The sequence below is a fragment of the Setaria viridis genome, chromosome 9 (genome assembly GCF_005286985.2).
Source record: "Setaria viridis chromosome 9, Setaria_viridis_v4.0, whole genome shotgun sequence".
Lineage (NCBI taxonomy): Eukaryota > Viridiplantae > Streptophyta > Magnoliopsida > Poales > Poaceae > Setaria > Setaria viridis.
Window position 1 is genome coordinate 2,091,364 of NC_048271.2, and position 15,280 is coordinate 2,106,643.

The 15,280-nt window shown below is 49.0% G+C and overlaps 2 protein-coding genes across 4 annotated transcripts; both read left to right on the plus strand.

Annotated features, from left to right (window-relative positions):
* The first annotated feature begins 1,905 nt into the window (after positions 1 to 1,905).
* LOC117837796 (uncharacterized) lies at positions 1,906 to 6,071 on the plus strand. The gene is made up of 11 exons (XM_034717559.2): positions 1,906 to 2,206; positions 2,355 to 3,255; positions 3,863 to 3,981; positions 4,060 to 4,179; positions 4,347 to 4,434; positions 4,523 to 4,614; positions 4,726 to 4,830; positions 4,938 to 5,047; positions 5,249 to 5,336; positions 5,415 to 5,450; positions 5,554 to 6,071. The coding sequence occupies exons 2-11, from the start codon at positions 2,442 to 2,444 to the stop codon at positions 5,635 to 5,637; spliced, it is 1,656 nt and encodes a 551-aa protein (XP_034573450.1). The 5' UTR covers positions 1,906 to 2,206; positions 2,355 to 2,441; the 3' UTR covers positions 5,638 to 6,071.
* A 229-nt stretch (positions 6,072 to 6,300) lies between these two features.
* Positions 6,301 to 15,127, plus strand: LOC117837797 (phenylacetaldehyde reductase). Of its 3 annotated transcripts, none has more exons than XM_034717563.2 (6): positions 6,301 to 6,502; positions 6,576 to 6,754; positions 6,836 to 7,024; positions 7,220 to 7,382; positions 13,817 to 14,005; positions 14,478 to 14,581. In XM_034717563.2, the coding sequence occupies exons 1-5, from the start codon at positions 6,376 to 6,378 to the stop codon at positions 13,987 to 13,989; spliced, it is 831 nt and encodes a 276-aa protein (XP_034573454.1). In that variant the 5' UTR covers positions 6,301 to 6,375; the 3' UTR covers positions 13,990 to 14,005; positions 14,478 to 14,581. The 3 variants fall into 3 exon arrangements, with proteins under 3 accessions (XP_034573454.1, XP_034573453.1, XP_034573451.1); XM_034717560.2 differs by lacking the exon at positions 13,817 to 14,005 and adding an exon at positions 14,785 to 15,127 and having other exon boundaries at positions 6,318 to 6,502; positions 14,478 to 14,664; XM_034717562.2 differs by lacking the exons at positions 13,817 to 14,005; positions 14,478 to 14,581 and adding an exon at positions 10,127 to 10,690.
* Positions 15,128 to 15,280: the final 153 nt, after the last annotated feature.

Genomic DNA, 15,280 nt, shown 5'->3' on the forward strand with positions numbered 1-15,280 from the left:
AGCCAGTAAGAGTGAAAGGCCATAGGTTTTCTTACAGGTCATCCAGCAGAAAGGTGTTCAGCTAGCTAGTAGTTGGCCCGTTGCTAGCTGAACCTCTTGTCTGTTGCTGATCACTTGTAATTTCAGAAGGACTTTTTGTCTCTCTTGCGATGCGAATTCGTCATAAAATTCAGACAATGAGATCGTCCGTTTGTCCATATCACACTCCAGGATCGACGCTCTCGGCCGATCGGTGACAAAAACGTCTCACCGGGCATGACTGAGATCAAGCTACTGAATACATAAGACACTTTGTTTAATTAATGGAATAGCTCCGGTAATTAGTCTACGTCGCCACCGGTTAGGTTAACTAACCATCATATTACCCATCGCTCGCTGGAATAGTAGCACAGCATCGACCAACCAGTAAACTTGCAGGCATAGGTCTTGTCGTGTCTCACTGCCTGACAGCAGTCTTACTAGTATACAGAATCCTACCGAACCCTGAAAAAACTGGACCTGTTTTCATACAGTGAACTGAACATGCTTTAAAGAGTTGCAGCATCATGCTAACTAACCCACTGCAGTTTTCGGAAATTGTGGGGCCTGCTCCCTTCCTGCTCAGTCACTGATGTGCCCTCGCAACGACGATTGACTGCTTCAAAATAGAAGCCGCCGCTTTATACGTACATAAAAGTTCTCTACTCAAAGCTTTCCCGTTGCAACACTAAATTTCAGTATACTTGAAAAGAAAAAAAAATCTGTCTTAGAAAAAAAATACTTCGTGATCAAAGCAACTCCAGCAATGGCTCCTACTTCAAGCTCCTACTTTATTGAGTAGAGGCTGCCCTAATTTTCTGGGACTCTAGAATTATAGAATATGCACATAACTCCAACAAAAGCCCCTACTTGTAAGTCCCTACTTTTTACATGACAGGACTCATCTGTGGATAACTCTTTGTTTTCTTTTATTTTTCTTATTTTCTTTTATTACCTTATCTATTTCTATCGGCCAGTGCTACCGGCTCCCACGAATGCCTTCGTTCGTGTCGCGTCCCTACACGCCGCGCCTCCTCCTACTCCGCCCGTCGCGACCCTCCACCGTCCCTCCTCCTCCTCATCGAATCGGAGCTCGAGGATTGTCCCTCCACGCCATGCCTCCTCCTTCTCCGCCCGTCGCGACCTTCCACCGTCTCTCCTTCTCGTCATCGAATCGGAGGTTGAGGATTTGTCGATTTGAGTGGAGGCGGCCAAAATCGATCGAATACACGGAGAGGCATTGGTGGCCTGCCGCGCCGCCTCCGTCTCCGCCCATCGTGACCCTCCACGGTACGCTGCTTCCTCCATCACCCCTCCTACTCCTTGTCACTGAATCGGAGCTCGTGGATTTGTTGATTTGACTGGAGGCAGCCAGAATCGAAGGCGACCGTTGAATTGGAGCTCCAAGTCGGCCATGGGGAAGGGCAGGAAGGCAGCCCCTTTGTTGTCGACACCCGTGCGGATCCAACCTAGGGTGGCTTGGGCAAAGGAGTGGCGAAGATGGTGAGGCGCAGCTGTCTGTGTGGTGGTGGAGCGGCTACCGTCGACGCGAGTGAGGAGCGATGGGGAACGTCCCGACGGCCGTAGGCGGAAAACCAAAGAAATAGTCGAGCAGGGGCTTCTCTCTACTCGTGGGAGAAGGGGCTGAAGGGAGGAAAGTAGGGGGCCTACTAGAGTAGAGATCCGAGTAGGAGTCCTGCTGAAGTGCGTTTTTTTCACTGCTGAGTAGGGACTCTGTTGGAGTTGCCCTCGAGCCTCTATTTCTGTACAAACAATAGGAATTTCTCCACGAAATTCTTTTTTCCCCCTTATCAAACCGGCTTATCCTTCGAAATGTGTGAGTTGGGCCGCTATGTGTCAATATTTGCTCGTGGCCCATAGCTGAGGTGCCAGCCCATTTGAGAAGGGAAGGGTTTAGGGGAGAACTGAAAACCTCACTTCGCCGGCGGCGAATTAGTTGGCGGCGGCGGGAGGGGAAACCACGTTCTTCCTCTCGCAGTTCTCCGTGCCTCTCCAGACCTCACCGCTGGCTGACGGGCACGACAAGCCGCCTCCGTCCACCGAAGTCCTCTCTACCTCCCGTCGCCCCAGATCGCCTTCCTCCCTATCTTCCTCGCCATCTACTGCTGCTGCTGGACTGGCGAGGGGCGGAGATCCGTCCAGCCCTGGATTTACTGCTTTTATGTTCGTGAGTAACTCCAGCTTTCATGGATGGGTGTTATTGGGTGTTTTCCCCCGCGACTAGATGCTCCTTCCAATTCTCCATTTCAGTTGGTTACTGATTTGTCTGCTGCGTTATACTTATATCTAATCCATCAAATTCATGGTTCGATTAGGCTGTTGGTCTTCGGCGTGCAAGCTCAATTGAGTTGAGACCATAAAGATTTGTCACCCGAGGTGCTAGTGCAGCGGTAACAAACCCCATGACCCGCGTTAAGTCTGCCCCTGGTGGGCAAAGAAATTGGAGCAGCGGCGGGTCTACCAGTGGAAGAAAGAACAAGGAAAGAGGAGATGATAGAGCAAAAGGAACCAGGGTTGCAAGTTGGAACAATAGCAAGGAGACGGAAGGACACAAAGGGCGCCAAGGAGATGCGGGATCAACAAGGCGTTGGAGTGAGGGAGTGCCTCGAGTTGGTGAGAAGAAGAGCATGTCTGGGTTTGACAGGAGGAAAAGGAAGATCGACGGCGACTCATGGGATGATGATGGTGGTGGCAAGAATGTTTCGCCTTCCAAGTCAAAGTTTACCAGAAAGACTGCTTCCACCATAAACCGTCGAAAAGTTGTTCCTGGAAAAGATCATAGATTGAAGTCTCAAAGTTTGTACGAGGAAGATTCACGTGCAGGGAGGAGGAGTACAAGCAAGGTTTCTGATATTAGAGGGATCAAGGGTCGATCACCGCTCAGTAACAATTCTGGAGCATCAAAAGGGAAGAAATTTGATGCATCTACAGAATTCAGGCGTACAAAAAGGGGTGGAGCGAAGGATGTTGCTTTGGATGAGGAAGTTGAAGATAACAAGAAATCAGATGACCCAGGTCATATTACTGAAGAAGAGAAACCTCGCCCTCGCCTTACTCGAGTGCTGGACCAGAGTGGGAAGAAGTTAAAGCCTGCTAAGAAGGATGTCGTTCCTGATGCTGAGGAACCTTCTCCTCCTAAGAAGAGAAAACGAATGAAGCTTGATCCTTATGACACTTCAAACAAACGGATTGAAGATTCTCCTCCTGTCCAGGATGGTGCGAATTCTGACTTTTAATTGTTCATATGACTTAAGCTTAATCTTATTGCTTAATGCACTACTCATGTATATTCTTCTTAGTTCTATTGTTTCATGTGCACAACCAAATAAACCCTTAAACATAAAACATGCCTCGTTGTTGAATATTTTCTTTATCTGACCTTGAAATAGTGTTCTACTTCTTATCCCTAAGCGTAACACATGGCATATTTTTCATTTTTTAGGGATATTAATGTCAGGCTAAAGGAATGTAGAGAATCTTTGTATTGGTTTTCCTTGTACCAGGGTACAATATTGAAAAGATTTAAATATGATATGAGAACAGACATTTCTAAAAAAAATGAACTAAATAAATAAAGAGGATATTCAAAGGACGCTTACACATTGGGACCTTTTACAAGGCCAGTTTACTTTTAGATTGGAGAAGCGTGCGATTTGATATTTGATCCTGAACTCCTGAATTCTGAAAAAAAAAATGAAATATGTGTTTACTTGCTTCGATTTTTCATGAGTATTGTCTTTCATGAAAGACATTTATGTTGAATATGTAATCTGGTGCTTTTGTTTTGATATGTTCCTTCTGTCCTTTTGGTTTCTGTTTAAAGTTTCCAGAGCAGAGAAGGTTATGGTGAAGTGTGCACCTGAAGAGACTGAAATGTCTATAAATGCAAAATTCCGTGCTATACAGCCAGCTCCATCAATCCTTTCATATGTTGAAGATAATGTACACATGAATTACCTCTTATCAACCTTCTCGCAGACTTCAGTTATATGTGTAACATCCTCTTACTGTTGTTTGCAGTTACTAGGTCGTAGGCGTCTAAATGAGATAAAAAATGCTGGCTACAATGTCAAGATTTCTGCTCCTTTGGATAATGTTCCCTTCTCAACCAGCACAGAACGTGAGCGCATAGAAGAAAGTGTAAGAACTATGCCATATAATCAGTGCCAGAAAAAAGTCTCTTCTACTTTTGCCTTGGGGTGGTTATAGAGTCATATCTACCACACAGTTATGATGTTATCTGGCACTTTGTTGTGCGAATTTCAAGCTACAATTAGTATTTGTTGTTCACATTAAATAATTGACAGGTGTTCAGAAATCAGCTGGAATTCTTTGCTGCTGCCAAGATGTCTTCATCATTCCCTCCTCCTACACTTCCAGAGATAGCATTCGCAGGTAACTGAACTACTGACGGAAACCACAATGTTGTAGTTGGGACATTTTAGGTGTATCAAATGTCTTTGTTAACCCAGTGAAATATTAGGTGTATCAAATGTTGGAAAATCCTCACTCCTAAATGCACTTACAAGACAATGGGGCATTGTGCGAACATCAGATAAGCCAGGACTTACTCAGGTATGTGTGCGATGAACCTGTGCGAAGAGTGGCGCACAGAGTGTTGCTTATTTTCTTATATCGGTTTTGGGCGCTTAAAATTTATTTATTAGTATTAATTATTAAATGCAGAGTATAAATTTCTTTCGGCTTGCATCGAAGTTATGCCTTGTTGATTTACCTGGATATGGATTTGCTTATGCAAAGGAAGAAGTTAAGGAATCATGGCAAGACCTTGTAAGTACCTTGAAATCTTAATAGTAGGCTTAAAATGAATCTTGTAATGCTGCATTCTGCGTCAGTTGATCTGCTATTCTTCCTAAAACAACTGTTACAATTTGTAGGTGAAGGAATACGTTTCTACCAGGGTTGGCCTAGAAAGAGTGTGTCTTCTTGTGCACACTAAACGTGGAATGAAGCCATTGGACTATGAGCTTGTAGATTTAATGGAAAGGTGTGCCTTTCTTGTTCATTTTAGTTTCAAATAGTTCATACTTTTGCATGGCCTTGATGCAAGTACATCATAGTCAGTAAAACAAGAATAATTCATTATTGTATGCAAATTTCCTCAGAACATTTTAGTTGCCTCTTTGAATTATATATTTATACTAATGTGACCTCTGTTTCTGTAATTGACATTTCTGTGCAATTGTAGGCACAAGACACCGTACCAAATTGTACTGACCAAGACTGATTTAGTTTTCCCGATAGATGTCGCTCGCCGTGCTGTGGAAATCCAAGAGGTTATTTTCCCACTCCATCCTGTTATATGCACATTTCAGTTTATTACCTAACAGAATTGTTTGCACACTCGACTGCAGAGTCTAAAGAAGAATAAGTCAGTGGTAAACCCAGTGGTGAGCTCTTGAATTCGCCTCTCTTCTTTTACCGAATGTGCACTCTTTGCTTTTTTTTATGAAAATACATTGTCGTCTCATGCACTGATACTTGTTGATGTAGATGATGGTGAGCTCTAAAACAGGAGCTGGCATACGCAACCTGAGAGGTGTGCTTGGAAAATTGGCTCGCTTCATCAAACCTTAGCCAAGCGACTGCAAGTTTTGGACACTGCATCAAAGGAGGCTAGCTAAAGCATTCCTAGGTAGGTTAGGATTCGGAGGCTAGCTGTATCACAGGCTCGGATTTGGATATTAGTGAACTGTTGTCATTTTGAGGGGATTAATGCCATGTAGAGATCAGATCACATTCCCGATCTACATAATTCCGTCAATTGCTTAATTCCGTGAAATAACTGAGGTTTCCACATTTGGAGATATACGGTGCTCACAAAAGCCTACTGGTGTTTTGTTGGCTCTTGCTGGTCACCGTACATCCTTTTATGCATGGCTCCTTGATGTAGACTGTGGAGTACATTTTCGGTGATGATTTATGAGTCACTCACAGATGTTTATGTTCTGAGGAAAAGATGTATCACTGGCCGTGTAAATTCTGCTTTAATTCAGACTCTCTTCAGCGCTGATCTGAAACGCATGTTCCTGTTCAGTTTAAGGCACGCATAACTTGCAACAGAATGTACCAGTCTCTTCTCATCTGCACCAAAGTGCGAACACCAATTGCCCGTTTGGCACTACCAATTGCTAATTTGGCTGAGACTGTTGTGGAAAATCCAAAGGAGGCTGCGGTTTTCTCAGTTCCGGAGATGGTGACAAACTGCATCCATAAAAATCCAGTGCCCGGAAGCCACACGACGGTCACACACACAGGCACCAGCTCAGTGAAAAGACGACGAGAGAGGTGAGGGGGGGAGTGGGGAGGTCGGAGATGGCGAACGGGGAAGGGAAGGGGGAGACGGTGGTGGTCACCGGCGCCAGCGGCTTCATCGGCTCGACTCTCGTCCGCCGCCTCCTCGACCGCGGCTACAACGTCCACGCCGGCGTCCTCAACCCAGGTCAGAACGCAGCAATGTCATGGTCTCGCTTTCTTCGGATGCGGTGGTTATCAGAACGCGCGGTGGCGTGCAGATGACAAGGCGGAGACGGACCACCTCCTCGCGCTCGCCGCCGGCGCCGGCGAGGGCCGCCTCCGCATCTTCCGCTGCGACCTCCTCGACCGCGCGGCGATCCTCGACGCCGCGCGGGGCTGCTCGGGCGTCTTCCACCTCGCCTCCCCCTGCACCATCGACCCAGTCAGCGACCCTCAGGTACCAACCATTCCCCCGTCGTCGCTGTCCTCTCCCTCCTCTACCCCAGACTGACCTGCTATGTTTATTTGTGACCCGCAGAAGCAACTGATCGTGCCGGCGGTGGAAGGGACGCTGAACGTGCTGCGCGCCGCCAAGGAGGCCGGGGGAGTGCGGCGGGTGGTGCTGACCTCGTCCAACTCGGCCATCATGCCCAGCCCAGGGTGGCCGGCCGGCGAGGTCCCCGACGAACGCTGCTGGACTGACATCGACTACTGCGAGAAGAACGGGGTGAGCCTACCCATCGCTAGCGTAATCTAGTTTCACCATGCCGCACGATGTGATCAGCTTGGGAAACTCGGTGAACACCAGCGCAGAAGAAGGATGCGGGATTTGCATCGCCTGCAAAGCTTCGATTTCGTCAGTAATTCCGCTGATCTCTGTCTCTCAGGTCTCAGCTCAGGTCACGTTTGCTTTTGCGTGTAGCTTTGGTACTCTGTTTCGAAGACACTGGCAGAGAAGGCGGCGTGGAAGTTTGCAGAGGAGAACGGAGTAGATGTGGCCGTGGTTAACCCGGGGGCTGTGATGGGCCCGATAATTCCACCAACCATCAATTCTAGCATGTCCATCCTTCTACGCCTCCTTCAAGGTAAGGCTTAGGCACTTGTTTGAACTCTGAATGCTACTTTTCATTCAAAGCATGACTGGTAGGCACATACATGCATCCCAACTCCCTCTCTAGCTCCGCGCATCTCGGGCGCACCCCGCCGACGGCTATCCCGACCCCGGCATCCACCAACCAAACCGCCGGCGACCGGCCCGGTCCCGGCATCCACCTTTGCCCAACGCGCCTTCTCAAGCTCGTATGGGTAGCTCCGGATCTGACGAAGGACGGGGGAGGGGGAGGGGAGGCGAAGAAGATTCTGCGGGTCCGTCGGCAGCAATGTCTCTAGCATTGCGGTCGCCCCGGTCGCCATCCTTGAATCCCTTGGCCCATCCCTACGAGCGGGCGACCCGAGGGGCCGTCAGGGGGACCCCAGACTGGCTGAGGTACAGTGCCTCCTTTTCGTCTTCCTTGAATGGGTCGCAGTCGAGGTCGCCGTCTGCTGCCCACCGAAAAGGGAAGGGGAAGGCGGTGGCGATGGACATCTCGCTAGTCACCCATCGCTCCGTCCCTCCTTGTGGTGGTTTCATGGCAGATGCCCGGAGGAGAGGGCCTGCATCCGGCACCTCGGCTGGCCGACCTAGGCCGCGGATGCTGCTGGAACGCGAGGCCTCGGATGTCGCACATGCTTCAGGACGCGAGTTGCATATCCCCAACATCAGTGACGAGGGACCTTCAGGTGAGGGCTGGGTGGAGGTCCGTCGCCGTCGGGGACAACACAGAGACAACCTCGGCCTGCATCCTGCCCCTCGCTCGGTCCCGGTGGACCTGGTGGGACGATGCTTCAATTGCTTCGCCACAGACCATGTCGCTGCTGCCTGCAGAAACCCATCCCGTTGCCTCCGCTGCAGACGGGAGGATCACCGGTCGCTTCCTCCGACGCGACAAGGTCAGCCTATTCTCAGTCTACTGGACATATTGGCTTCCCTCCAGCAATTTGCGCACCGCCATCATCAGGTCCAGAGGACATGTCTATCCCCTCATCGCCGGCGTCACCTAGGCCCTATGGTGATCCTTCTCGCCGTTCGGCAACTGAAATGTGTGTGGTACCAAGGTCGCAGCAGATTGAAACTTGTGAATCGCGTCTCTCGTCCTGTGCTCTGGTTGCGATTATTGGAGGTGCGCGCCCGTCGGTCTCTGCCATGCAGGTTGGATGAATTCTCGAGGAATTCCTCAATGTCATTCCTGAGGAATATTCTGTGCAGAGATCGGACCCTGATGACCTCTTGGTTTAGTTCAGTATGCCGGCGGTAGCTGAACGGATTCTACACTCTCATTTGCTGCCGGAAGCATCGTTCCAGCTGATCTGGAGAAGATGGCGCTGCCAGTCCATGGCAAGCCTGGACTCAATGCAGTTCAAAGTGTTGGTTGAGCTACGAGGGATCCCTGCACACGCCCATAATTTGGATACTGCACATATTGTTCTTGCTTCTGCCTATTCCGAGGTGGTGGAGGCCCCGGCACATCTTGCCGGGAACAATAATGCAGTTTTGTATCTTGCGTGCTAATGCATTCATCCGGACCTTGTCCCGAATGAGAAGTTGATCTTCATCCCTGAGCCGCCGGCGCCGTATGTTGAGTGCGGCCTCTTCCTGAAGCCTCATGAGCTGATTCACTCCAAGCATGATGGGTTGTGGTACAGGGTGTGCATCAGGATTGTGGAGGTACAAGATTGGAACATCTCCAGCGATTCATCTGACGACGGCACTCCGCCGGACAACTACGATAGTTCGGAAGATGAGGACTATCCGGGCTTCTCACAACGCAGCAGAAAAAATCCATGGCCAAAGAAGACTCGGTTCACAGATGAAGCAGGGGGCTCTGGTGGTGGACCTTCCCTTGGTCCTGGCTGGGGGCTGCCATTCTCCATGTTGGTGAGGACAGGGTACACGATGGTGGCAATGACGGCGACAGCAAGCCCCCCAGAACTGGCATGGTCGCTGCCCATGCCTCTGCCGTTTGGTCGCTGGGAGCGTGCCGTTGCTCAGGTGGGCCCACCGAGCGGTACAGCTACACTAACAGTAGCGGCTGTGTGCCTGGTTGCCTCACCCCCAAGCAGCGGCAAGGCGGAAAGTGCTCAGGATGTCATCATCGCTGCTTTTGCTCTGAGAGATAGTAGAACCATGTGGGATTTTGACCCGATGGTGATGGAGGTGGTCCTAGATTCCCGGAGGAGTGCAAGACACCCACATGTGGACAACACCCCTGCATTATTCGGGAGACAATCCCACCTGGGTCACTGCGAGGGGGGCCATCGTCTGCACATGACCCGATGAGGCTGGAGCGGAGTTGTCTCCCGTTTCGAAGCCGCAGCCAATCCTGCCCAACACAGCTCCGTCTGATGGGCTGGGCTAGGAAAAGGCAGCAAGTGGGCCGGGAGCACATCTGTTGGCGATTGCGGCTGGGCTGGCCACACATGATGCCATTCAGGAGGATGAACCAGACTTCCAGGTTCCAGCAATGGACGCCGGGTTGAACATCCCTGCGCCGGTCGAACACGTTGACGCGCAAGCATCACTGAACCTCCACTCTGATTCAGATCATGAGGCAATCAACTTCGAAGTGGTACACTTCGATGATGCTCCGGCTCCTGGTTTACATCCTACAGCACATAACAATTTCGTGACCCTTACCAGGGGCTCCACACATACACTACCGTTTCATTTCCCCCCGGAGACCTCTATGCATGTTAAGAATGCTGCGGCTAACTTTGCACGTTCCATTTGCAGGGCGAGATTGCCGGTCACTTTGCAGCGAACACCGCCCAGGCACAAGGCCCGCACTCCTCCGAATACAACACCGGCGATCAGGAGAAGTGAGAGATTGGCCAAGAAGTCTCGCCATCGAGCGACAAACTGGCACTTCAAGCACAGAACGTGCTTATGAAAAAGTTGGGCATCTCATCATCTGCCGGGCCATCTGTCGGGCCACTAGACGCTGCAGCCTTCCAGCGCTTCCTGGAGGTCTTCACCGCGACACTATCCATCTCCCAATGCGAAGCCCTTGACGAGCTGATTCCTGATGGTCGGCCGCTATTCAGGGCGACGATAGCGGAGATTGAGCCCTGAGCTCCTCCCTACCTGACTTAGCAACTTTGATCGCTGATATATGTTACTATGATTGCTGAAAACATGTTGATGTGGAATGTTCGAGGGCTCAATGCTAGAGCTAAGCGAAATGTCGTGCGTGACCTGGTCGCCCAGGAGCGTGTCGCTAATTACGTTACAAGAAACAAAACTTGATGATTGTAATGATGTGTTAATTATGTAGTTGCTAGGAAATGACTTCAACTACTATGCGTTGCCTGCGTCGCACACTTGTGGTGGCATAATTCTGGCATGGCGACGAGAGGTCTGGGTAGCATCTAACCCAATGTTTTGCGAGAACTCCCTGACTGCTAAGGTAAAGCTTCTGGCAAATAATGAGGAATGGTGGTTGACATGTGTATATGGTCCCCAATCGGAGGGGGACAAAATACGTTTCTTATCTGAGCTTTGTGAAGTGAGGAATGGATGCACCGACTCCTGGATGGTATGTGGCGACTTCAATCTCATATATAAGGCGAATGACAAGAACAACTCACGACTTGATCGAAGAATGATGGGTCGCTTCAGATGCCTGATTGATGATCTGGAGCTCCAGGAGTTGCATTTGCACGATCGCCTTTTTACATGGAGCAATGAACGGTTGGAGCCAACCTTGGAACGCATTGACAGAGCATTTGTCTCCGAGGATTGGGTGTGGACTTTCCCAGATCATAACTTACGTGCACTGTCATCCCAATGTTCAGATCATGCCCCGCTTCTCCTGCAAACCTGTTGCGTGTTTACCTCGTTCAAACGTTTCCGTTTTGAAACCATCTGGCCGAAATACGAAGGCCGCATGCAAATTGTGGAACAAGCCTGGACATGTCCATGGCTGGAAGCCGACGCCTTCCGCACCTTAGATTACAAGCTTCGCAGTACGGCGGTCGTGCTGAAGTGATGGAGTGCCAAACATGTAGGTAGCGTTCGGCTCCAACTAGAAATTGCCAAGGAGCTGGTGCTCAGGTTTGATGTGGCTCAGGAAACCAGAACACTAGCACATCATGAACAAACTCTTTGCAATAAGATGAAGCTCAAATGCTTGGGCCTTGCATCTCTACTACGGACCATCATGCATCAAAGATCACGCATCACCTTCTTAGCGGAGGGTGATGCCAACACAAGGTTCTTCCACCTACAGGCGTGTCATCGCAGCTCGCTCAGGGTGGGCCATCTTGATGTTGTACATGAAGAAGCTAAAGCTGTAGCAATCTTCCATCACTTTGATGCCCTGCTTGGATCGGCCTCCACACCAACAGTCTCACTGGATTTTCAACGCCTGGGTATTCCATCTGCTGACTTGTCCTCTACTGATCATTGTTTTTCGGAGGAGGAGGTTTGGAAAACGATTCAAGAGCTTTCACTAGATAAGGCTCTCAGCTCTGATGGATTCACGGGTTCATTCTACAAAATAGCCTGGCCGGTCATTAAGCATGACATCATGCGCGCCTTCCATGCTCTCTGGTGCCTTGACAGTCGCAGCCTCCACCTGGTCAACCCGGCTTACATGGTTCTACTTCGCAAGAAGCCTGACGTAGTAAATATTGGAGACTATCGTCCGATTAGTCTGATCCATAGCTTCTCTAAGCTCTTTACAAAGGTGCTTGCCAATAGATTACCTCATGAATTGGACAAACTGGTTCGTCACAACCAAAGTGCGTTCATACAAGGGCGCCTTTTACACGACAATTTCAGGGCTGTGCAACTATCAACTAAACTTCTCCACCGACGAAAGACACCATGTGCGTTGGTCAAGGTAGACATCTGCAAAGCTTTTGACTCGGTCGACTGGACCTTCCTGTTACGAATTCTACGACACATGGGTTGTACAAGACGATGGATTAATTGGATTAGTATGTTGTTATCCACGGCAAGCACTAAGGTCATCTTGAATGGATCCCCAGATGGGAGAATTTGCCATGCCAGGGGTCTTAGGCAGGGCGATCCATTGTCACCCATGCTCTTCGTCCTTGCAATGGAAGCTCTGAATTCCATGGTCAGGTTGGCAGATAGAGAGGGGCTTTTGACGTCCCTAGGCAACAATGCCATACAAGAACGCACTTACCTCTACGCATACGATGTTGTGTTGTTCCTATCGCTAATGCAGCGGGATCTGATTGTCACTGGAGTGATTCTGGATTTGTTTGGTGGTGCATCTGATCTTCATACAAACTTGGACAAATATCTCGTTTCATCAATTCAACGTGATCTTGAACACACTGCCAGGTTGATGCAGTTCTTTCCAGGATGCCTAGAGCCTTTTCCATGCAAGTACCTGGGGATCCCTCTATCTACTAAAAGGTTGTGAAGAAATGACCTTTTGCCTCTAGTAGATATGATTAGTGGAGGACTACCGACATGGAAGGCAAAATTGAAGAGCAAGGCCGGTCGGGCAGTTCTGGTTAAGGTCAAAATGTCGGCCATACCCATTCATACAGCCATTGCGATCTCCCTCCCTCCCCCCCCCCCCCCCCCTCCCGAGTCATCAAGAGAATTGACAAACGCAGAAGAGCCTTCCTGTGGAAAGGAACAGAAATGGTCTCAGGGGTTCATTGCTTACTAGCCTGGCCAAAGGTTTGCAAACCATCTGCTCTTGGAGACCTTGGGATCACAAATCTCCAGATCATGGGCTATGCACTTCGTATGCGTTGGTTGTGGCTGAAGAAAACAGACTCCTCAAGATCTTGGTCTGCCTTACCTGATTCAGTGGAACTGAGATGCTTTTGTACTCCATGTCGGTACAAGTTGGAGATGGGAAACAAACTTTGTTCTGGACAGACAGGTGGATTGAAGGCCGCTCCATTGCTGAGATTGCTCCATGCCTGCTCCAGGCGGTCGGTCCCAAAATTCGCAAGAAAAGAACGATCTATGAAGGGCTACAAGATAGAAAATGGGTCAAGGATATCACGGGCACTCTAATGGTTCAGGTTCTGCTACACTACCTCAACATCTGGGACAAATTGGAGATGATCACGCTAGATGATGTCGCCCCAGATAGGGTGCTTTGGAAATGGATAGAAGATCATCACTTCTCCACAGCGTCGGCATATAGAGCTTTTTTCATCGGACAATATGAAATACCTGGAGCAAGGATCTTGTGGAAGTCGCGGGCACCCGCTAAATGCAAATTCTTTATGTGGCTCGTTCTTCATGGCCGATGCTGGACGGCATCGAGGCGTAAGAGGCACAATTTACAGGACGATGATACTTGCATTCTTTGCAGGCAGGAATCTGAAACCATCAATCATTTGATCATAAACTGCTCTTATGCCAGGGAGGTTTGGCACTTGTTTCTCTGACAAGTGAACTGGCAGACTCTAACGCCTTTTGTTTCAGATCTTTCTCTGGCCGACTGGTGGATGACAGTGAGGAAACGTGTTGACAAGGTGGCTAGGAAATCTTTCGACTCAATGCTGATCTTGACTTCATGGTCAATCTGGCTTGAACACAACGCACGCACCTTCAACAGAAGAGAAAACAATGATGCAGCTGGTACTCAAGATTTCTGAGGAGGCTTCTATCTGGGTAGCTGCACGTTTCACTTGCCTATCACCTTTCACTCCATCTCTTCTTCCTCATGACACGGGTAGCCTTGTAGCTTGGTCGCGGAATGGTGCTAATGTAAGTACTAATTAGACTTCTTCTGTACAGTAGATCATCACCCCCAGATGACACTGCTCAAACATGTAATCTTGCTTCTACCCTCTTAATGAAATACGTGCCAAGGCACGGTCGCGAAAAAAACTTTTCATTCAAAATACGAAAATTTTGAGTTGTAGCCTCTGATCATGTCTAGCTTAGCTTACTCGTTACATTTCAAATCTACAGGTTTCCAAATAGTGTTGACTGTTGAGAATATTGTTACAGATAGTCTTTGACCACTTAATGTTAGCTTCAAATTACATGTAGTGTTGAGAATATTGTTCTTTGTTTGCTCAATTTTGCCGTTACCAATAAGCTAAACGAAACATTGAAGGACACCATTTTGGCCATGCAGGTTGCACAGAGGAGTACAGGGATATCTTTATTGGAGCAGTCCACGTGGAAGACGTTGCCTTGGCTCATATCCTGGTGTTCGAGAACCCATCAGCATCCGGGAGGCACCTCTGCAACGAATCCATCTCTCACTGGAGCGACTTCGCGGCCAAAGTCGCCGAGCTCTACCCCAACTACAAAGTGCCCAAGTAAGCCACCATCCAAACCTTTTCACAATGAATGTCTGCGAATATCTGGGGATGCTTGTGTCTTCTGCTGTTGAAATCTCTGCGTGTGCTTGAGACTTTGTGTTGCTGCTTTGTGCACAGGTTCCCCACGGATACCCAGCCTGGGCTGGTCAGAGCGGAGGTGGGGTCGAAGAAGCTCATCGCGCTGGGGATGCAGTTCAGCTCCCTGGAGAAGATCATCAGGGATGCAGTGGAGAGCCTCAAGAGCAGAGGGTACATCTCCTGATGGCTGGGTATATCTCGTGAATCGTGATCGTGGGGTACTGTAATGTCTTCGTGGACCTTGCTACTGTACCATCTTAGATAATAAGGTACTGTTGGAACCGTACAGTATGAAACTAAGATCCAATCAAGTTCAGAAGCAGGGAATTCTCAAAGGTGACATCGAATTTCAGTTTTGATTAATGAAGTTTCAAGTTACCTATCAGAATGTAAAAAAATTCAAGGAGTTACAAATATAAAACTTGATGATTTAATAAAGAGGTTAAAGTAGGCTATCACCAACCGCAAAGTCTGAATCTGAACCATTAACCACAAAGTCTGAACCTGCACCTGAATCTGAATGGTAAAGTTCATC

What these genes read in the sequence shown, in the direction of transcription:
- LOC117837796 (XM_034717559.2), top strand. Translation starts at nt 2,442, where the DNA reads ATGACCCGCGTTAAGTCTGCCCCTGGTGGGCAAAGAAATTGGAGCAGC. An exon ending in ATAAGCCAGGACTTACTCAG is followed by an intron (nt 4,615 to 4,725) that starts GTATGTGTGCGA and finishes TATTAAATGCAG; the next exon opens with AGTATAAATTTCTTTCGGCT. An exon ending in AGTCAGTGGTAAACCCAGTG is followed by an intron (nt 5,451 to 5,553) that starts GTGAGCTCTTGA and finishes TTGTTGATGTAG; the next exon opens with ATGATGGTGAGCTCTAAAAC.
- LOC117837797 (XM_034717560.2), top strand. Translation starts at nt 6,376, where the DNA reads ATGGCGAACGGGGAAGGGAAGGGGGAGACGGTGGTGGTCACCGGCGCC. An exon ending in ACTACTGCGAGAAGAACGGG is followed by an intron (nt 7,025 to 7,219) that starts GTGAGCCTACCC and finishes TTTTGCGTGTAG; the next exon opens with CTTTGGTACTCTGTTTCGAA. An exon ending in CCCAACTACAAAGTGCCCAA is followed by an intron (nt 14,665 to 14,784) that starts GTAAGCCACCAT and finishes CTTTGTGCACAG; the next exon opens with GTTCCCCACGGATACCCAGC.